General features: G+C 46.3%; 1 protein-coding gene across 1 annotated transcript; it reads right to left on the bottom strand.

Annotated features, from left to right (window-relative positions):
• Positions 1-1270: 1270 nt before the first annotated feature.
• Positions 1271-23254, bottom strand: LOC148838608 (transforming growth factor beta-1 proprotein-like). Its single transcript, XM_088910964.1, has 7 exons — positions 20943-23254; positions 11026-11195; positions 7659-7773; positions 7276-7353; positions 6749-6899; positions 6065-6215; positions 1271-4386 (listed from the first exon to the last, which is right to left on the bottom strand). Exons 1-7 carry the CDS (start codon positions 21280-21282, stop codon positions 4228-4230), a joined length of 1164 nt encoding a protein of 387 aa, XP_088767090.1. The 5' UTR covers positions 21283-23254; the 3' UTR covers positions 1271-4227.
• Positions 23255-23292: the final 38 nt, after the last annotated feature.

Raw genomic sequence — 23292 nt, forward strand, 5'->3', positions numbered from 1 at the left:
CTAGTGTCACGTGATCTGTTGGCGTGATCCCTAGCAGCTATCTCTAGCAGCAGCTCCAGGATCCTAGCTCTCTTGCTAGCCCTCTTCTGGGGAAGAATGAGCGGACTCCTTCTTTCCTTCACTCTCCTCACACACGCAGGCCTCTTGCTACCCATCACAGTCCCGTGATCCTTTGGTCTTCTCATAACGTCTTTCACACATGGCCAGGGAGCATCCGTTCTGACTCGGGGCACGATGGCCAGCTCTCTCTCTTCGCTACACTCAGATACACTCCCCGAGCTCTTACATATTCTCTTGTACCTCTCTCTCCACCTGGCTGATCCTGTTGAGCCAGGGATCATTCTCTATAACAAACCCTGGAGACCCTGACACAGAAGCGGTCGGTTTGCTGTTTCCTTCTCTTTCTCCTTACCTCTCCTGTCCTCAGTGTCCTCTCTCCCCCTCTCCCCCTCGCCCGTCTGTCTGCAGTTCTTAAGATAGAGGGTGGTCTAGTGATTCAACCTGTGCTGTCTAGACTGCTGCTCGCCCTTCTGTGGTCAGAGGGTACGCTGGTAACTTGGCAAGCAATGCCGCACTGCTCCACTCAGTCTTCCTCCAGTCAGCAGTCCCACGCCTCCTGTCAACACTGGTCTTAGCCATTCATCTTCCTCAGCACCTCACTTCTATACCATTGGGTCTGGCGGGCAAGCTACTCAAGCCACCCGCCCATCCAGGGTCTGTGATGCGCCTCTGCAGAGCATTCACTGCTTCTTCTTCCAAGTCCAAGTAGAAAATTCTTTTCTAGCTGGAAGCCCGAGCAGCTGAGCCCTCACTCTCTCTCCTTCCCAGCTGGAACCTGCAGATTGAATCTCTTTCCTCCTGGCAGGGCTTACAAGCCTCCTGATCACTTGAGAGCTTTGGCTGATTCCATAAAGAGCCTATCCTAACGGCTCTTTTCTCTCCCCAAGCAGACTCAATCAGCCCAGCTGTGTCTCATTCTGCAGCAATTTCCAATAACCGGGCAGCCATCTTGGCTCAAGGCCCCACCACCAGGCCTGGGTTTTGAGCCAAGATAGTGGCTTCCTCTCAGAGCCCCCTCTCACTGCCTCACACGGACCCTTCATGATTGATTCTCAAGCATTTGTTAGCATCTGGCCAATGTCTGTTTGCAGCTGCTCTAACTTCATAAGGCAGCTTCTGCAAAGAGCAACAGAGATAAATCTGTTAGCTGTGGTTCTTTAACCTGGTCCCCTAACAGAGCTTTAATAAACTAATATGGGGAGCCAGGGACTGGAGAAGCAGAGGACTGTTTTTTATTGACTTTTCTTTTCAAAATTAGATTTCATCTCATCTTATTTATTTATTATACAATGTGTGAAATTTCTATTTACATTCCCCCCCTTTTCATGTATGACTCACGTAAACATTTAAGAAGGTTAGATGAAACAGCTCTGAGAAGGGTGAGAGCGTGGACAAGGGCGACAGAGGAGACAGGCTCGTGGGGCAGGAGATGTTTGTGACGTGGACAGGGTGACAGAGCGGATCTGGTGATTAACCAGACGAGGGTGGTGTTTAAGATGAGGTGACCGAACGGACATGGAAACAGAAAGGAGAGGGAGGAAGTGGGAAGGGTGCCTGATTGGGCAGACTGACCAGGTGGTCAGAAAAACAGCGTGGACGTTGTGAGAAAGAGCGGACAGTGTGATCACAGAGCCCAAGAGCGAGTGTGTCCAGTCTGTATTGCACACCCATTGACCACAAACCCCAGAGAGGCAGTGTGTCTAGTCTGTACTGCACACTTACACATTCGTCTCCAGGTCATTTCCTCTGCCCACAGCTTCAAAGTCACAGTGACAAACACAACAGTAGAAACCTTGTGATTATTTTCATCATTATTATTAATATCATTATAATCATTAAAAAAGTTTAAACAAACACGGGAACAATAAGCTAACTAAACGACAGAAACATACGAGGTTGGTAACCCCAAAGTGAATACAAATCATTACAATAAAAATGTACAGTCCAGTCACAGGGTGACAGCATGATTGTCTGACACCGACAACAGGAAGACAAGACAGCCATCTCATCATCACTCGAACTTTTCCAGCGGACAACCCAGGTCCTTCAACTGCTGCCTACAGCAAAATTCCATCCTAGTAAATATCACCATTTCCAAAACTTCAGATTCCTTTGCATTAAGAACTGTTTGTGTAAACATTTCAGTTCTAAAGATATACTTGCTCGGGGGTAACCCTTCTAGAAATGGCTGCCTATGGTCCAGACATTTCTGGTCTGGGCTATGTCGCTGGCTCACAGCTGTCATGCTGACACAGATAGGATTGGGATGGATGTGAGTCAGCCTGGGGATCTCTACCTTGTTGAGACCCCAGGGACTAGTTTGTGTACCTATGAGGTTGCAGTGCAGTCAGCGAGAGACGCACATCTCCTCCAGTGTTTGCTCTGCTCTGCACAGTGAGTCAGATGGAAAGCTGCCCACTGCACAGGAGGAACGCACAACTCCACACTCGTCCTGTGCTGCCCAGTGGTTCAGACAGGTTGATGCACTCTTGGTTATACCACTGGAGGTGAGCCGGGCAATTTCACTGATCTTGGGGACGGATGGCTCATCTGTCTGCCACATGGCATTGAAGTGCACAGCAAATATATATGACCTGGCCCGGAGCTCTAATTAACTGGGTGCCCGTTCTCTCCTGTCACCTCTGTTGCTCTGGGTTGCTAATTAAGAAAAACTAGAACACCAAGGTCACAAACAAGAGAAATCTATTTGAACCTTGGTTGCCAGTAGCTAACAGATCTGGGGATTCTGTTCAGCTGCTTCCTGAAGGAATCATGGAAAATAACATGGCTGGATAATATGTTCTAGATCCCCAACATGTTGCAGGTCTTCAAAGCACTTCCTTTTAGTTTCCACTTGTCCCCTCAGATCTTTGTTTCCTTGTTGATCATGAAGGAGTCCACCGGGTTGAGTCTGTCAGCTCTGTAATCTCTTCTGTTCGGGACAGAAGACTATGTAGAAAGACCTAGACAAAGGGGCTAATGGACCTGAATCATAACAGTCTCCTTAATCTCCCAAAGGCCTCAGTTCTTCTTCAGGCTCAAAATGTCATCCTCTCAGATTATTCGCAGATCTCGACAAGGAACCCCCATCTCAACCAGTGTCTTTAGAAATGGCAATATCAGATTGTCCTTCACACAAAACAGTTTTTTATAGTAATGCCTGGCAGTTGGCGCTTTGGTAAGTGCTGGATCAGTCCTTCTAATTGATCACTTGGTGTGGATTTTCTCTGTTGAGATCAAAGTACAGTTCTGCTTTCAGTTTGAAATAAACTAGGCCTGAGAATAGACGCCTTAATTCAGCCCATTCCATTTTACACGAGCCCAGTTCTGTCCAATCTGAACAGGTTCATTCCAATTAAGTAGTCCCACCTCAGTCCAGTCTAAATCAGTCACGTCCAATCTAACCCAGGAGAGTCCAGTCCAGTGTATTTCATAAAAACGTAGTTCAGTCACGTCCAGTGTATTAAACCCAGTTCTGTCCAGTCCAGTGTATTTTAGCCCAGTTCAGTCAGCTTTAGTCCAGTCCAGTGTATATTAGCCCGGTCAAATCTAGTCCAGTGTAATTTAGCGGAATCCAATCCGCTCCAGTCCAGTGCTCTGCAGTGTCCATTTCCTAAATTACACAAGGCACTGAAGAAAGCACTCTACATTCTACAAAACAGCAATAAATTATTTTTCAACATCTGCAGAACTTCTGATACCATTTTCAAACCCCTACCCCCCCAAAAAAAAATTAAATTCTGGAATTTCCCTGTGTTGCCCAGATTATTCTTCCTCTAGCGTTTTTGGATGGAGGGGACACAGGAACTTTGATGCACCAGAGAGCAGCACTGGATTCCCCCATTCATCTCATCCCCAGGCCTCACTCCCTCCCTCTCTTCGCAGTGGGGATGCCTCCTCTTCTCCCTGATCTGGTCACTGTCGCTCTCCCCCAGTACCAGCTTGCAAGCGCAGGACGGATGGCGAGAAAGTTGCAGAAAGGAGGAGATGAGTGCCATGGGAATGAGACAGAAGATGTCAGGGCCCAGGTTAAGCTTCACTGTCAGGTCAACAAGCTGGTCTTGATGTTTGTGTAGGGGAGGGAGAGAACAGCTGACATGCCATGCCACGACTTGGAGAGAGAGGGTGAGGGCCGGGGCTGAAGACTCGGGTTCGAGGACCCTACTTCTAGCTGCACTTGCAGGTCTTGACGATCATGTTGGAAAGCTGCTCCACCTTGTGCTGCCGGCCCACGTAGTAGAGGATGGGCAGAGGCTCCAGCACCTGGGGTACACAGCAGGGCTGGGCAGACGCTCCAGGATTGTGGTGTTTATAGAGGGCCAGGATCTTCCAGGGAGAGAAAGGGAGGGGTTAGACAGTAGTGTGTACTGGGAGAGAAGGAATAGATTGCAGTGTGCATGTGTGTGTGGGGGGGGGGGGTAAACTGTACTGTGCATTAAGAGAGGGGGCTAAACTGTACTGTGCATTAAGAGAGGGGGGTTAGACTGTACTGTGCATTAAGACATTAAGAGAGGGGGGTTAGACTGTACTGTGCATTAAGAGAGGAGGTTTAGACTGTACTGTGCATTAAGAGAGGGGGGGGTAGACTGTACTGTGCATTAAGAGAGAAGGGGGTAGACTGTACTGTGCATTAAGAGAGGAGGGGGTAGACTGTACTGTGCATTAAGACATTAAGAGAGGGGGGTTAGACTGTACTGGGCATTAAGAGAGGGGGGGGTAGACTGTACTGTGCATTAAGAGAGAAGGGGGTAGACTGTACTGTGCATTAAGACATTAAGAGAGGGGGGTTAGACTGTACTGTGCATTAAGAGAGGAGGTTTAGACTGGACTGTGCATTAAGAGAGGGATGTTTGGCTGTACAGTGCGTCAAGAGTGAGAGTATTTAGAATGTTTATATGTGACATATTGCTTAATGTATTACAGAAATGTTTTGGCACTACTACTAAAGTTAGCCCGGCAAGTACAGGCTGTGGATTTTAAATTTGAAAGAGAGGGTTAATACTATTAACACAGGGTTATTAGTGAGTGTGTCTATTTTCCTCTGATTTCAGTGGGGAATTCCCCACAATGTCATACAAACATACACTGGAAATCACCAGACACACCAAGCTGGAGTCATAATGAGCATAAACTGTACCACACACTATACACTATACTACACATACAGTATATTATACTGTGCTAACACACACATACATACTTTATCAACACACATTACACAGTCTGTACTGACACACAGTTTACAAACACAGTACCTAGATTATATTAACATATACAAACTGTACCAACACACACTATACACACAGACTGTACTAACAAACACTGTACACACACTGAGACTTTACTAGCACACACTTACACACATAAACTGTCCTAATACACACTGTACATGCACATAGACTGTACTAACACACACTGTACACACACTTAGACTTTACGATCACATACACACATAGACTGTACTAACACACACTATGCACACAGACTTTACTAGCACACACTTACACGCATAGACTGTACTAACAAACACTGTACATACATAGACTGTATTAACACACACTGCACACATAGACCATACCAACACACACTATGCACACAGACTTTACTAACACACACTGACATGTACTGTACATGGATTATAATAATTCACACCATACATGTACAAACTGACACAACTTGAACTTAGAAACATATACTGTACATATGTACATATACTGATACACATAGACAGTACTTTCATACACTGTACAAGCACACAGACAAACTGACATTCTGCACGCACACTGTTCACACACAGCATATATGCACACTGCTTCCAATACTAGCTCTAACCCTAACATAAACAGATTCCTGATCGTAACCCTAAACCTACAGTGGAAAATGTTAATTATGTACCTGTAAATATTTATTTGCATTACAGCTTTATAGCTGGGAAATATCTGCCATGTCTATTCCAGTTGTAGGCATGTTGTGAAGTGCTATGCAGTGATGTGCAGTTGTGTACCTGGGAGTACTTGTTGTCTGCATTCCAGATGTAGGTGCAGGAGCCCATGCAGTAGTTGGCATAGTAGCCTTTGGGCTCATGGATCCACTTCCAGCCCAGGTCTCGGCGGAAATCAATGTACAGCGGGCGCACACAGCAGTTTTCCATCTTCCTACACGGTCAGTGAATAAACCAGCAATTAGACCACTCATACACGGTTCATTATCAACAGAGGGGACAGAGGGAGGAAGAGGAAGAAGAAAGGAAGAGAGAGGCACAGACACCTGCGTAGCATCATTAACACAGCGCAGCATATCTGACTGCGTACCCAGCTATTAGAGAACAGGGAGACCCAGTGCCAGGGAGACTGAGACGGGCGCCCACTGTGAGAAACGCAGAGGAATCGCAGAGCAGTGAGCCTCCAGACTGGCAGACAGAACAGGAGGCTTCCTGCTGCAGTGCCAGGAGGGAAAACTGTAGATCTTTCTGACAGAGAGGAGAGATGTATCGAGGAACAGAGAGAGAGAGAGAGAGTAGAGAGAGGGAGCTGTCGCAGCAGTGTCTTGCCAGTGAGTCAGAAACCCGCTGTGGTTGTCCTCCACGCAGCCTCTCGCCGTGCCTGTCCCGTATGTGTACTGAGCAACATGTTGTGCCCCAGTACAGAACTGAAACCTGACCAAGAGGGCGAGCAGCGGTGTGACTCACTCCGAGCAGATTTCATCTTGGGCAGCCCGCTTGCGGCGAGAGGAACGAAGCTGGCCAGAGACGTCAGGGGGGAGGGACATCACCAGGATATGGGGGGACTTGGAGGTTTGCTTTGAAATGATCTTCATATCCCCTCTGGTCTTATCGAAGCCTATCACACACGCAAATACATACAGATACGCAAAAGCACACACAACAAACAGTAAGACCCACAGGCAGAGAAAGACAACAAAGGAAGGCAATGTTACAACAAATGTCGTAAAAACATACAATTCTACACCGTATAATTTAAATGCTGTATATATAGTATACATTTAAATGCTGTGATGCACACTATATATTTCAACCATAACAGTGCGAGTGGGAAACAGAGCAGGGAGAGACAGACAGAAAAAGACGTCAGTGAGACATCAGAAAATCTGTGGGAGACAGTCTGAGCAGGAATAATACAGAGAGGGAAGGAGAGGAGAAGGGGAGGAGGTGCAGAGGAAGTGGAAAGAATTGCTGTAATAGATGGTCGTTCTTACCTAAGATAGAGAACTGGAACTCTGGATTGTCAGTGTTACACCCGCAGAACAGTGTCAGCTCCAATTTCTGCTCCTCTTCTACACAACAGACCACACACAACTATGTTACTACACAGCAAAACAATACTACTACAGAACACACAACCATATTACTATACATACATCAGCATTACTGCACACACTGTTACAAAACATGGACGCCAATCAGCTTCAAGACAATATATACCAACAAGAAGACAACAGCATTATTACATAATATACAATATCACCACTACACAGCACAGATTAATATAAATACACAATTGTATCGCTACACAACACACAGCACTGCTAGCACACAGCTCTACTGTACAACAGTAGTACTTATTGTTACAGAGACTGACCAGACAGTGCCAGCCACTCCCGGACAGTCTCCGTCACGTCGAAGGACAGCCATGTATCCTGTGATGCTTTCGACACGGTGCGTGAGTTCAGGTAGTGAGTTTTGTTCCCCTTGCACTGAGAGAAAAGGGACAGGCAGGAAGATGGAGAGGGAGAGAGATGCACAGAGAGGGACTGTTAAAATGAATGAGATGTAATCTGAGTTTAAAGAGAGATTATTCTACTGGGGGTAACAGCACCCTGGAGCCCATCTCTGGCAAAGTTGGCTGGTCTTTCCGGAACAGCTGTCTGATGAAAACTGAGCCCTGCACAGATCCTCATGAACTGGAGGAGAGGAAGCATGTTCTCTTGAAGAGATCTGGTTATACAAAACCACAGGGCATTGGGCTGGAATAATGTCTGGGCAACACCAGTAATGTCAGAGTTTGCAATGTTTATGGGGATAACAAAACATTCATTTTTCTTTTGATTAAACCGATGATTGTACATTTAATCTTAACACTCAAAGTTTACGAAATCTGAGCAGTGTTCATTATAAGTCCAACTTGGCAGAATTATGTCTAGTTATTGGCATGGTGCCCTATAGTATTCCCGTCTTAAAAACGACATGTAAACAGGGCTTGATAATTTAATTTCAATCCTATGAGTGTGTATCAATCATGTGAAATTACTAATTTGTTGCTAGGGTTACTAATGAAGTGGGTGCAGTTGTCTGCTGTGATTTGTGCCACAGGCCGGCGAAGAGCAGTGAGGCCAGAACCTCCAGATTTTTCTGCATCTGTTTTGTAATTAATATGTTGTTAAGAATGATATTAACATTCATTAATAGCTTAACAATACGTATATCATAGCTTGACAATATTAAATGTGTTATTAAATGTAATATTAACTTCAGTAATATTGTACCAGTATGATATTACTGTATTTTTCTATATTGTATTTAAATTGTTCTTAACTTAAGTCATCCAGGATAAGGGTGTTTGCTAAGCAAATAAACACTAAAAATGAAATTTATTTAGACTATGATCAACAGAACCAGTTTTACAATCCAGCTGTGCTTTAGGAGTCATTTAGAAAAGCTAAAAAAGCAGGTTGCAATTACGCACCCCTGAAATGGGAGGTTTTAAAGCTGAACACATATTTTAAGAATATTTTTGCTGTTCTTAATGTATTTGGCAGATGCCTTTATCCAGACTGAGCAATCTTTAAAAAAACATCTCACGGAATATGATTAATACTGTAGCACGAAGAAAAATGTAAAAACTTCACATACGGGAAAAGATGTAAGCAAAATGATTACAGTTAACAGGAAAATCTTAACTACACAGAAGATATATAAACATGACAAATTACTAAGAAAAAAAAAACCTCAAATATGATTTGTAAAATGGTATTTCCAGAAGACACTGCCTGAACGTCTGTGTCATTGCTATTAGTCTGAAGCAGTAATTATGTCTTTTTTATGCGAGTTCTTTGTTTATGTGAGTAATATATAAGAATAAATTATGTGGTTTGACACAGGTCAGGACAGGATAATAGGTTTCAGTTTTTGGTTTTGGTGCTTAAAATCTTAAATCTTAAAATTTCAAAACCTGATTTTGACTCTTGAAAGTTTGAATCGTCCCTGTACCAGTTACTGAACTGCCTGAAATGTAACCAGCTGGAGCTCTGCAATGGGATACAATGTTTTTCGGCCTTTCGCCATGAATTGATTGCCTGTAATTAACTGTGCGGACAGCAGACAACTCCTAATAATGAGAGAGTGCATGGACTTCTGCATGCAAAAGGTGCTGGCAACAGTCAGGTATTGCTGAATACACTCAGTGCACTCAGTGCAAGTCAAACAAAACATAAAAAATGCGATCAGATTAATTCAAGTCAGCAGTTAGCTCTGAAAATTATAGCATTCGGCTGGAATGAAAACCAGCAGGCACAGGGCTCCCCCAGGACTGGAGATGGGAAACAGACACCCTTTGGAGTAATTGGGCAGAATTCCCCTATGGTGTTTTGCATGGGACCAAAACAGGAATCATGTGAATTGAGGGGTCCGGCAGTCGGCCAGTGCTAAGCCAAAGAGGGTGCACACCCCACAGGTACCTCACGTGCTATAACAAGGGCCAGGTTACTGCTCTAAATCAGGGGGACCCTGGATCTTGCCAGCACCAAACCCCTGTCAGCATAAGAGATGAGCCATCATGCTAGCCAGCTGTTTAAACACCCCCTGGTTAGAGACAAAATTGCGCTAAAACCCCTTATTTGGCCCACGGGGATAAGTCAGCCTAGCCAAACCTGGCACAAGCCCATCTACTGAGGCTGCTGCATGCAGCAGGAAGTTTGAAAATGCTCCCTACTGAGACGGTTCAGGTATTTAAAGGCAAAAGCACAGACTGAGCTTGTCAGCTGTGTTGATTTCTCTCTGTAGAACATCACATCCTGGTCTGTCAGTGGAATTCAATTAACAGTTATACAGATGCGTAGGTGTGGTTATATTGTTGAGTAATTGTAAAGTTTAATATCTCTGTAATTGTGTAGTGCTCCAGGCAAAATCAGTGATCCGTGTGTAGTTGTATGTCTGTTAACTAGTACAGCTCCAAGTGTTGCTCGGTGCAGGCGTGTCAATGTGCAGTCTGTAGCTGTGCTGGTGTGGTGCAGTATTACCCTGTACAGGTCCAGGTGCTGCTCGGTGCAGGCGTGTCAATGTGCAGTCTGTAGCTGTGCTGGTGTGGTGCAGTATTACCCTGTACAGGCCCAGGTGCTGCTCGGTGCAGGGGTGTCAATGTGCAGTCTGTAGCTGTGCTGGTGTGGTGCAGTATTACCCTGTACAGGCCCAGGTGCTGCTCGGTGCAGGCGTTTCAATGTGCAGTCTGTAGCTGTGCTGGTGTGGTGCAGTATTACCCTGTACAGGCCCAGGTGCTGCTCGGTGCAGGCGTGTCAATGTGCAGTCTGTAGCTGTGCTGCTGTGGTGCAGTATTACCCCGTACAGGCCCAGGTGCTGCTCGGTGCAGGCGTGTCAATGTGCAGTCTGTAGCTGTGCTGGTGTGGTGCAGTATTACCTTGTACAGGCCCAGGTGCTGCTCGGTGCAGGCGTGTCAATGTGCAGTCTGTAGCTGTGCTGGTGTGGTGCAGTATTACCCTGTACAGGCCCAGGTGCTGCTCGGTGCAGGCGTGTCAATGTGCAGTCTGTAGCTGTGCTGGTGTGGTGCAGTATTACCCTGTACAGGCCCAGGTGCTGCTCGGTGCAGGCGTGTCAATGTGCAGTCTGTAGCTGTGCTGGTGTGGTGCAGTATTGCCCTGTACAGGTCCAGCTGCTGCTCGGTGCAGGCGTGTCAATGTGCAGTCTGTAGCTGTGCTGGTGTGGTGCAGTATTACCTTGTACAGGTCCAGGCGCTGCTCATTGCCAGGCTCCATGAAAACTGTCTTAACGAAAAGCCGCAGCTCGGCCTGGGTGACCAGCCGGCCCTCCCCCAGACTGCGCCGCATCTCCGACGTATTGAATAACAGCTCCTTCACGTACTTCTTTTCTCCCTGATTTGATTCATCTGGAGAGAGAGGTGATGGGGCAGTCTGTTATTGTACACTAATGTCCGGCATAGACTTCTGCAGTACAGAACAATGCACTACTGCACAGCTCAGGCCAGTGCAACACAGACCGGGGCAGTATAGCACAGATAAATACATAACGCCTATGGAAAACACTGCACTATAGTACACACTAGAGTACAACAGAGTGCAGCAAAGTACAGTTTTACAGTCTGCCCATGAAGCAAATGTGTGGATAAGGATTTGCATGTTGCTATGAACTTTGTCCAGCAAAGCAGTATGGTTTAATCAGAAGGGCCTACGTGTAGGAAATATACTGCACACCTGGTGATCACATAGCAATTGCCCGTACAGGTGGTGTACAAAGATAGCTGGCCACAGCGCACACCTGGAGAGCTGCTGTATGTGAAGCTGTGTAATTTTCCCACCAGGTGGGGACCAACTACAGGGAGCTACACAATAATCAATCTTATCCAGTCAGCCTGCCTTAAACATGCTACCAGAGTTATTTCAAGACACGAGAAACAGCGGAACAAAGCAAAACAGATAAACAAAAATGCAAATTACTTTCGGAGTGCAGTGAACCGAGCGAGTGTGGAGGTGCAGTGGGAGGAGGGTGACGGCTTACGATCAGTTGTCTACAATTACAGGACAGGTCTGGCATCGCGGAGAGAGGGAGAGGAAAAGGAGAGAGATATTTTCCCTCAGACTGGCTTCCCGATTCAGAGACTCCAGGTCATTTCATGATGGAAGAGGAGCAGGAAGAGAGTCAAGAGAGGTGTTGTGCATTGGCAATGCTGCAACTACTCCGCCATGCCAACAAAGTGTTTGAATTGGATTCAAGTGAAACGAGAGCAGAGAGGGAGCAGCAACAGAGAGGGAGGAGGAGGCAAGCAGCACAGAAAGACTACAATGCTGCGAGGTATCTTTTCCCTCTGTGTTTAGGGAACTGTGGTCTGGCCTGTTCCCAGACTCCTCTCCTAGTCTGTACCTGTCTGCACCGAGATTACACCTGGTCCTGCCACAGTAATTACATACAGACACAGAGCGAGGAAGGGAGAGACGAAGCGAGACACTGAGGGGAGGGGAGGAGTGTGCTGTGCTGTTTCCTCCAGACCAGCTGGAGCTTTCGTACACACACGCCACAGCCTGACACCGTCCTCCACTCCACCTGCCTCCCCGTCCCTCGCCCTCGCTCTGTCCTAGGGCCTGGCTTGTGTGCTACCCAAAGATGCAGACCACTACAGAGGTGTACTTTGCTCAAGACATGATCCGAGGGCTAATTTGTGCTCACGGATTTGACACTTTCCTCATTCTGACAGTGTCAAGCTCCTGCTTCCCATGTTAATCTGGCACAGGTATTTGAGGTATTTGAAAATTTTTGCCTGTGGTTATACCACATTTTCATAACCAGGTGTTTTCTTTGCTTTGGATTGTTTGTCCAGATCGCTTATTTAGCTCTGTTGCTCATCTGATCTCGACTCTGCATTTGACATTAATGGACTGCGGTAGATCTCTCAAAGGGTATCTGGGGGGGGTTTGATGTACCTGGAGAGATTGTCTCTGTCCAGTTCAGAAGGGGTTGCCTATTCTTTTCACTTAGGCAGATCTCAGGGCCTGTTTTCTAGCGGGCTCAGTGCCACGGGTCTCCTGTGTACAAGGACACACTTCCTGTTTTCAGGACTCGGTGCACTTCCTCTCAGTTTCCACTTGCTGTTGTGCTGCTGGCCCTGAAGAAACCCAATGGGCTGACCTTGTCAATAACTTGTCACTATTTTGAACACCCTGTATGAAGTCCTTTCGTAGTCTTTTCTGTCGAAGGCTAAAGAGGCTCAGTTCCTTTAACCTGCCTACATCAGACACTGCTCCCAGACTGGGGAATGATCAAGTTTGTTCTTTATGAACCGATTCAAGAGCGGCAATGATCTTTTTTTTTGTAACACGGTGACTGACACTAAACACAATAATTTATGTATGCTACGTGAAAGGCACAGTGTCATGTGGGAAATATCCAGTGAAGTATGTCCAGATATCATGATCCACACTGTGAGAAACTATGTCAAAGCAAAGCAGAATCACATTACGGCCTCGACCACAGAAGAAAGGGGAAAAAAACATGCACATTTCCTGTGGTCAGGTTTTCTAAGGGTGCTGTCCTTACTGTCACAGTATCTGAGCACTCACTCTCTCCCTCCGCACAGTTCCCTCAAGGAACTGCAAGAACAATTACAATCTGAAAAACACGAATAAAGAAATTCCTGCCCCTGCCATCATTCCGTCCCCCTGTAGTTTCTTTACTCTGGCAGTCTCTGTCCTCTCTCTCTCTCTTTCTTTCCGCCTCCTTCTCCCTCTCTCGTAAACCTCAGTGCTGTTCAGACAGGCAAGCAGCACCCCCCTGTGCTCTGTAATTACAGCTGGGGAGAGACGGATTCCACATGGCCACAGGTTTGCCTCCACCCCAGCCCCTCCATACCTCCTCCTTCTGTTACACAGTAAGTGCACTACAGAACACTGAAGCACACTGGAGCAAACTGCAGTACACTCCTGTATAGCAATCTACAGTACACTATTGTACAATGAAGCAGACTGTAGTAAACTGCTGTATAGTAATCTAGAGTACGCTATTGTACAGTAATCTACAGAACACTACTTTACACTGAAGTAATCTACAGTACGCTATTGTACACTGAAGCAGACTGCAGTACATTACTGTATAGTAACCTACAATACACTATTGTACAGTGAAGCAAGTGACAGTACACTATAGGAGGCAGGGTAAGTCATTTCCATATTTACGCTACATGAGATCATTGGGCCAGAGCTCATCCTGGTGTCCATGGCCTTAAGTGGAAGAGAAAGCACATGACACCCCCTTCTAGATGAGACACCACTCAATCACAGGAACTACCCCCAGCAATGGTGGTCCCCCTTGGGTGGACTAAAGACACTGGGGTAAAGTAACTCTCTCAAGGTACAGCATTAGGACCACAGAGGGGACTCGAACCCACAACCCACCAGTCATGAGTTCAGAGACTTACTGCCTTACACTGCCCGCTTCCTTTATAGTACAGGGATATTAATTAGGATTATAATATGACACAGCCCAGACTGGGGCCAAGGTCCAGGGTTGAGACTGCTGCATCCAATCTGGGTTTTATCATCTTGTAGCCCCTTAGTCCAGTGATCCACTGTAGTCCCTATAATCACTGTAATCATTATAGCCCCACTGGTCCAGTCTGTGCTGTGTCATATTGTAACCCTATAGTCCAGAGATCACTGGTCCAGTCTGTGTCATATTGTAACCCTACAGTCCAGAGATCACTGGTCCAGTCTGTGTCATATTGTAACTCTACAGTCCAGAGACCATTGGTCCAGTCTGTGTCATATTGTAACCCTATAGTCCAGAGATCACTGGTCCAATCTGTGTCATATTGTAACCCTACAGTCCAGAGATCACTGGTCCAGTCTGTGTCATATTGTAACCCTACAGTCCAGAGATCACTGGTCCAGTCTGTGTCATATTGTAACCCTATAGTCCAGAGATCACTGGTCCAGTCTGTGTCATATTGTAACCCTACAGTCCAGAGATCACTGGTCCAGTCTGTGTCATATTGTAACCCTATAGTCCAGAGACCATTGGTCCAGTGCAGTGCAGCCTGTATCATATTGCAACCCTTTAGTACTGAGGTCACTGGTGATGCTGAGGTTGGGTGGGCCAGGCTAGCTGTGCTAAAGCAGCCCTTATGATCTGCTAAGATGATCACACCTGTGATCTTGCAGTGTTGCCAGAGAGAGATGCTCTACTCCCTATAAGACCTGTGCAGCTCGCAATGCGTTAAATGCCAAACAGCTCAGACACACTGTTCTTTATTCCTCCCTGACAGCAGTACAAGGGCCAGAGAGGACTGAGCTCATCAGACCATAATATAACTGGGGAGGACCCGGAGTGGAAACACTGAGAGCACAAGCTAGGTGCCTTAAGACAAGGGAAGGCTTCACAATTCGCTTGCAGGGCAATGCAACACAACAGCACATGTTCCTGGATGAAGCAGCAGCATAATGACTGACACACACTCTTCAAGAGTGTAGGAAACAAAAAACAAAGTAAATGGCTCAATTGTCAGATCAAAGCTCGTTTGATTAATTACTCTAACACACCTCCTGAAGGCTTTGTTGTAGCGCAGTTAAACCAATAATTACTGTTTCTACCTATTTAAGCATGTATTAACCACATGTATTTCCACAGAATGTGCACCACCCTTCACTTCAGTAAAGTCAAATTATTATAGGATTAATGAATCCATTTTAAGGGATGAAGAAACAGTGTGCTTATACTAAACAAACACAGACAGACGCAGGGAGATAAAACACTGACACATCACAGCCTTGCTCCCTGTTTGTCTCCCTCTTCGTTCTACTGTTACTCTAGCCTTCTCTGCTTCTCTGCAAGGTGTCTGATCTGCCGTGGACTGTGGTTAACTCCGACTTCAGTGTGTTTGACTGGTGCTGTCCTGCAGGTGCTCAGTTTTAGTGTGCAGTGAGCTTCAGGGCCAGGTGGCCAAGGGGACCTTCCTCTGGGCTGAGATCCTGGGTCCCTTGCAGGCCCTTGGATTACAAAAGTCTGGGGGAGTTTTTTTCAAATATACATCCAGACCTTTGAGACTCTTTTTCAATGAAGGTGATGAGCAGCCAAGAAGGGAATACAGGCCTAATTCAGTCCTGCATGTGGGGATTAGTGTTTTCCGTACCTGGGCGTTTATCCCACTGTGTACAGTTTTGCTGACTGAGAGAAACTGCACCTCACTTCCATATAACTCAAGGTGCTGGATAAGACAATCCACAATCTACAGTCCCTACAGGTTGTAACTCATGTGCTAAGACAGTGTTGCCAAGAGTGAAACAGACCCCACTTTCCTGAGTTCTGGGAAGTTGACCTGATTTTTGTTTTAAATTGACTGGCTGGGGCTGACAGTTCTGCTCCAGCCTCTGCTCTGTCGGATGACACAGCTCATCTGTGCAGGATTTTAACTTAAATGTTGTACAGACTGAGCCCTGGGGCAGTTGTTACTGCAATAACATACAGTACAGTAGACATTAGACAGCCATGGACTCTGACTACAGCCCAGACTCACGCCCCACCCACTTTTAAAGAACTTGCTCTTTCAACAGATCAACAACGCCATGTACGTTACTCCCTAAAACAGCTCTGGAGAATTTTGAAATATAAACATTTGTACATAACAGAATCAAATGCTTTATTTGAATTCAGCAAAATACCTTGCCCTTATTTTTTTAAAAGATGTATTTATTAATAAGGGTGTGTAAGGGCTAAATGTGGCCAGTAATGTAGTGTTTTGGAAGGAAGTCAATCTGACTCCCAGTGTCTCAGGATCCTGTGCTCAGTACTGAAGGCCAGTCTTTTCGGTATTGATAATACTCGAAAACACCTTCACCACATTCCTCCGTTTCCACATGCCTTAGAAGTGAATGGGGATGGTTTTATCTCCTCTTTGTAAATTTGCTAAAGAGATAAAAGGTCCCAGACGTCAGGGGCTTAGCTGCGCACAGTGCCAAGCTCAACAGACGGGATTTTGGGGTTCGTAGGCCCTAGGCACTTTCACTCCGAAATGTGCAAAAAGAGGGGTGAACGCCAACTGAATGACGTCGATTGACATGATGCACTTTAAACTATTCTCATGCTAAACTGCGTGATTGAGTCGAGCGACCATCACTTCGATACTTCTAGTTTCTAGAACAGCCGCTAGATACCGTAGGGTTATTGATTTGGAGCACCTAGAGTCGATCGCAAGCATGTAGTTTCAACCCGTTTTTCGTTAGTCACTAGTGTTTCTCTCCTTCGTAGGCCCTAAACATTTCGTAGGCCTATTAGGAAATTCGGCACTGAGGTTCAGTATCTTAAGCAGGGCCTCTTGCAGCTCAACGCTGCTGTGTTTGAGCATCTCGGTTCTGATGCTATTGAGACTGAAGGGGTTTCTCTGTGAGCGCTTGCAAGGTGACTGCTGTGCAAATTTTGGTTGTTTTTAATTCACGGCTGAAGCATTTTTAGTTTTTCCTGAATGACAATATGTCAAGATTGGAAACCTCTGTGTGGATTTTGTTTCATAAAGGTTTCCAAAGCAGTTTTTCCCAAATATTTCCATTCTGTATTTTGCTGTGTTTCCTGAGGCTCTGTTGTGCTTAAACTATTCCACATTTCCCAGACCTGATTTTGATTTACTGAATCTCCAGAGTGAGGGTTATGTAGATGTGTTTTCATTTTGTGACTTTCAGAGTTTGTTTGTAATATTTAAAAGTCTCACAGTACCCGAGGCATAAATCGGAGCTGTGTGGATGATGAGGTTTCCGATTTGATTTTTTCCTTTTTCCGTTTATTTTTACAATCATTGTCAAACAGGTTTTCTTTTAACTTTGGACTGAATTCTTAATGAGTGCCTTAATTGATGCTCTTTGGAATATTTCATTAATGTTAAACATTAATTCACCTATCATGTCGTGCAGGTGTTGTCTGTGGTAAATAGGATTTGCCATTCCGGTAGAACTGGTTGCTTTGGTATGTTTGTGCTGCTCTTCTGTGCCATCCAAAAAGTATGGTTTACAAGGTGTGTTTGTGTACTCCTAGGTTGTCTGGATCTCTGTACCTGTGTTCCAGCTTGTAGTGTGTGATTGTATGTTCCTTGGTTCTGTTCAGGAAAACAGGGTTTTGACTGTAGCCCAAAAGGGATATTTTGGTCTGGCAGTGAATGCACTAATAAAAGAGGAGTCCATGTCAGTGATGGCACAAACTACTACTCTTGGCCCAACAACTGAACAATAGGTGAACCAACCTGAAGAGCCCCTTCTGATCCTGCTATGAATATTGTACAGATCCAAGACAGTTCTCATGCCCATTCAACACACAGTCATAGTTACTACTCTGCATTGTGGTGGATATGTGGTACCATCCACATACATGGCTGTTTCCCTATGTACTTACTCACGCTCAGTACCTGTCCTACCATTTAGATCCCCACAGAGAAGCACATGTCCCTGGGTTATAGGGTATGAAAGGGATATGCGCTACACACAGATATATATCATTATCACACAGGGTTGAGTCTTCTTCAGTTTTGAGCCATGAGTGCATTTGTCTTTGACTTTGACAATGTTGAATTGTAAAACCTGAAGACACAAACCCTGGACCATAGATCCCCTCATCTCTCTTTCCTCTGTAGGAAGCCTGGGAGGTTTGCACACAGAGATGTGTGAAGCTGTGATAGTGGACCTGACTTCCTCCAGAGCGCTATATATAACTATCCGGAGTCACTGAGCCCAGCTCCTCTCCAGAAATAGAAGTGCCTGCCTCACTGCCGTCTTCCTTCCCGATACACTGACTGATTGACACACTGGCTGACTGAGATACTGACCTCCATGCTGTCTGTCTGACTGAGATACTCAGTCACCTCCCCCACGTCACTGACCTCCACGTTGTCCGTCTGACACACTGGCTGACTGAGATACTCACCTCCACGCTGTCCGTCTGACACACTGGCTGACTGAGATACTGACCTCCACGTTGTCCGTCTGACACACTGGCTGACTGAGATACTCACCTCCACGCTGTCCGTCTGACACACTGGCTGACTGACATGCTGTCTGTCTGACACACCGGCTGACTGAGATACTGACCTCCATGCTGTCCGTCTGACACACTGGCTGACTGACATGCTGTCTGTCTGACACACTGGCTGACTGAGATACTGACCTCTACGCTGTCCGTCTGACACACTGGCTGACTGACATGCTGTCTGTCTGACACACTGGCTGACTGAGATACTGACCTCCACGCTGTCTGTCTGACACACTGGCTGACTGACATGCTGCCTGTCTGACTGACACACTGACATGCAGGTAGAGGCGAGAGGGAGTGAGAGGGGCTGTGGCTGTTGCTCTGTGGTGAGTACAGAGATCCAGTTACAGGAAAACCCCCCGGCACTCTGGCCCTGAGAATGAGGGAAAGTGGGAGGAAGAGAGGGAGGGGGGCATCTCTCCCTCACACACACACATCTCTTTACATCTGACCCTCTTTTACTCCACATTCAGTGTTTCTTTTTTCTTTTTTTGTTATTAAGTTTCAGTCCAGAGAGTTCCTCTCCTCTCTCCACAGTCTCTGAATACAGAAGGCTGTCTGAATGACACAAAGAACAGGATTCTGTTAGTGAAATGGGGGAAGGGAGAGAAGGACAGACAGACATAGAGGTGGGGATGGGGGAGGGGAGGTATAAGAGTGGGTGTGTGGAACAAGTCTACTGTTAATTTCCTCCCTGCTGTACAGCTGCTGTGTGTCAGTAAACCTAAATCACATGGGCCTAACGATGTACAAAACAGACACACACACTGATATCAATGGATGCCCACACACTGTCACATGCGCAGATATACGCTGTGTTCCTGTCTTTGTGGGGACTTCCACTTGCCTCTCCTTCTAGTCCTACTAAGAAATCGACACTCTATTCAAACGAAACTCCACACAGGGTGAAAGCAGACCTGAAACGAACATGTTTTGGTGCTTGTATGTTTAGAAGAAGAAGCCACTTGGTTCGTAAAACATAACCACTGACATTGTGGGGACATCGTCCCATCATGCTTATCAGGAGGCTCTTGTGCGGACAAGTGTCACACACACAGGAAGACACTCAAACAGGTAGACAGCCACAGAGAGACAGACGTTCACCTCACACCTGGAGACTCAACACTATAATGAGCCAACACAAACATCCCAGCCATAAAAACGCCATGGATACTAGCGGAACAGTGCAGTACTGCTTGCCAACAAAGACCGTTGACATATTAGTGTCTGTTGCTGCCCAACAATTGTGTACAACAGCCTGGAGACATGACTAGAGAAACAAGAGGGCCTTTCCCTTCACAAACCAGGACTGAGACAGCATGAGGTCTGTGTCCTACATCAGCACACACTAGCATGAACACCGCAGAAAAAGCTAAAAGAGGAACTCATCCAAATCGCTAAAAACGAAACAAACCACAAAACTAAAAATGATCCCTGCTCAGCGTTCCAGATATGGGCGGGAGCAAAAGTGTATGACAAATGGTGTCTTACAGACGGGGAGGAGAGAAGGTGGCACATGTCCTGCATCCCAGATACAGGCCAGGGAGAAGACGCAAGGTGCCCAGGGCCACAGTTACGGGCCAGAGTAAAGGTGTGCATCTCCAATGACCGGAGGTTATGACTTCAAAACTCTGCTGTCTCACCTGCCACCAGAACTATTCCTCCTTCTAACAGACTCTCACCAGATTACAGCTGCGCCTCAGAACCCAAAGACTTTATTCCAGTCAGCTGTTGTACCCAAAGAGAAGAATGATTATCAATACTGGTGCCAGTTGACCAAGCTTTCATTCTCATTCCTGGAGGACTCAAGGTTAGGGACTGTCTGCCCAAGATACTCTTATAGTAAAGAACCAATTTATAATTATCATTGGGATGTCATCTAAGCACAAGAGCACAGTGTCATGGTAGGGGGAAACCTGTTAGCTAATTAGTAGGTACAGATTTTAAAAGCAACACGACCACAAACCAAGCCACCAAGAAAAAGTGGGATATAAAGATTTAAAAGAGAAGGGCTGAATATAAAAATACATCTACTAGGACAACAAACGCAATAAAGATGCGAGTGTCCCGGTGTCAGTGCGTGTGTGTGTCCCGAGGTGCTCGCTCGTGTAGTACTCACTGTTCTTCATGATGAACTTGTGCACCTCCTTGCCGAAATACTCCTCCTGCTCCCCGTGCTGGGCCGCCGGGCTGGTCTCAGCCTGGCGGGCCTGCTCCTCACTCAGCTCCTTGGTGCTGTTGTACACCGACAGCACCTCCGGCTCGGGCTCCAGGGGGGGGTCCTCCTCCTTGGGCTCGCGAGACATGCGCAGCTTGCTCAGGATCTGCCCCCGGATCGCCTCGATGCGCTTGCGCTTCGCCAGCTCCAGGTCCAGCGGCTTGCAGGTCGACAGGGGGAAGACCTGGCTCAGGCTGCCTAGCAACCACAGGCCCAGGAACAACAAGCGGTCCGATCTCATGGTGACCAGAACAAGCGCCCCAACGTACCGACAGTGTCCTCGCTGTCTTTTACTCAAGCACAACGCAGGTTTATGGAAATCCTGCTCTGGTATATGTAACCTGTGTATTAATTAAATGTTTGAGTGTCAGTCTAGCCGGCTACAAACTGCTTGATTGATGTCCTGTTGTGCTCTGGCGGTCCTGTTACACAGCCCTCGGTTGTCCAGCACGTTGAGATGGTGGAGGAATTAAACGGATGAAGTCTCGTTGAGTTATCTTCAGGCTCTGTGTGGTGGTTGGACTGCCCTCTAAAAGCGTCCAGTGCTACTGCCCCACATAAGAGAACTCCCGTGTCTCAAGGCAAGGGAGGAGACTACCCCTCTTTGACAAGCCTGACAGCACGTTGCCACAAGCCTCCCTGTCTCAGCAGAGGTGACAATGCAGGATTTTAGGGCTACAGGTGTCCTCAGCATCAACCTCTCTGCCTGTGACGATCGGAGAAGGCAGTCTTACCTCTGTGGCCTCCTTTATGAAAAGCCGTCTCTCTCCACAGCTGGGCTGCACTGGAGAGGGGGCTCAGCTCTGGTCTCCCCGCCTGGAAACTTGGGGTCTCCCTTCTCTGCTTTCGTCTCTTCGTCCCCAATCTTTATTCTCTGTATTCTTGGCTTCAAGCTCTCTGTCCCTCACGCTTGTCGACTCTCTGTCCCTTCATCCTTTTCGTTTTTTAACCCCGACCACTGCTAATTCTATCTTCGTTCGTTTTAGAGTCTCTCTTTATCTACTTCCTTCCTTCTTGCTGTGACTCCCCTCCTCCTCTCCACGATCAAGTTGAAGCGGTAAAGAAGAAAACAGAAGTACTCTCAGATGACCCGGACTTCCTGAGACAGATCTGTTAGCTTGCCTTGCCGGTGACACTCCGGATCGGACCGCTTCAGACAGCAGGAGCAGATACTAAAGCTGACCAGCCTTCTCACCAAAAGGTACAAGGACAGAGCAAGAGAGCCAACACACGCAGCACACTATCACAGAAGAGCTGTTCTTTTCAAATAAACAAATAAATACAGAACACGTTCTGAGACAATAAATAATCCGCTACCAGCAACTGAATTAAAACAGTGGGGGGGGGGAATTGGTATTAATAAATTAAAAAAGACCATAAATACATTTATATATATAAAAGCTCAATAAGCTAAAAATTTGTAATGTATCTAAAGGAAACTGGTACTCCTCATTTCACTATCAGCAGTTTCAATACTGCTTCAAAACAAAACGCAGAGGCTTAAAAATAAAGTCTGTTTTTTTCCAAAATAACAGTTCTTCCCTGTAGTATGCGCCGAGAGAGAGTGTGAGAGGAGCCCAGAGGGGATGAGGTGTTACAGAGCGTAGGAGAAGGCAGCCCAGAGGAAGCCGAATAATGTGCCTGGAAAAAAGCAGCAGTAACAGCAAGGCACCCCTCTGACACAGCAGCCAGAGCCCAGAGCACCTCTCAATTCAAACCCAACGTACCACCTCCCCCACCTTTCCTCGTCTGGACCTTATTATAAATATTAAAGCAACTGGAAGAAGGCAAAAGAAACTACTCCCTTCCTTCCCAACCAAGCCGAACGTGCTCTTTCCAAAACTAAAACTCAACAAACAAACAGAGGAGCCGTTTCAAGGCAAAAAAGGTGAAACAAATATTTAAAGGGAATTTCTTGAAAATAAACCTTAAGACGTTAAAGCACAAACATTTGAAAAGAACAGAGTATGAAAATCAAGCAGCTCAAACCAGTCTGTGTGTCTCAGCAGGAGTTGTAGTGCTAGCTGTAGTAAGTGCTCATTCGGAGCTCCTCTATTAAAAGTTTTGATCCGAACGTAGTCTTTCTTTCTCACTCTGTGTCCCGATTTGTCTGTTTTTCGTCTCTTTAACTGATTTCCCCCCGTTTATCAGCTCCCTGTCTCTCTGTTAAGAGCTCGGAACCTTTCTCTTTCAGCCACTTTTCTTTTTCTGTTCACGCTCTCTCTCTCTCCTCAACTACTTCTGCTTGTCA

Source organism: Atractosteus spatula, chromosome 3, assembly GCF_055471065.1.
Source record: "Atractosteus spatula isolate fAtrSpa1 chromosome 3, fAtrSpa1.hap1, whole genome shotgun sequence".
Lineage (NCBI taxonomy): Eukaryota > Metazoa > Chordata > Actinopteri > Semionotiformes > Lepisosteidae > Atractosteus > Atractosteus spatula.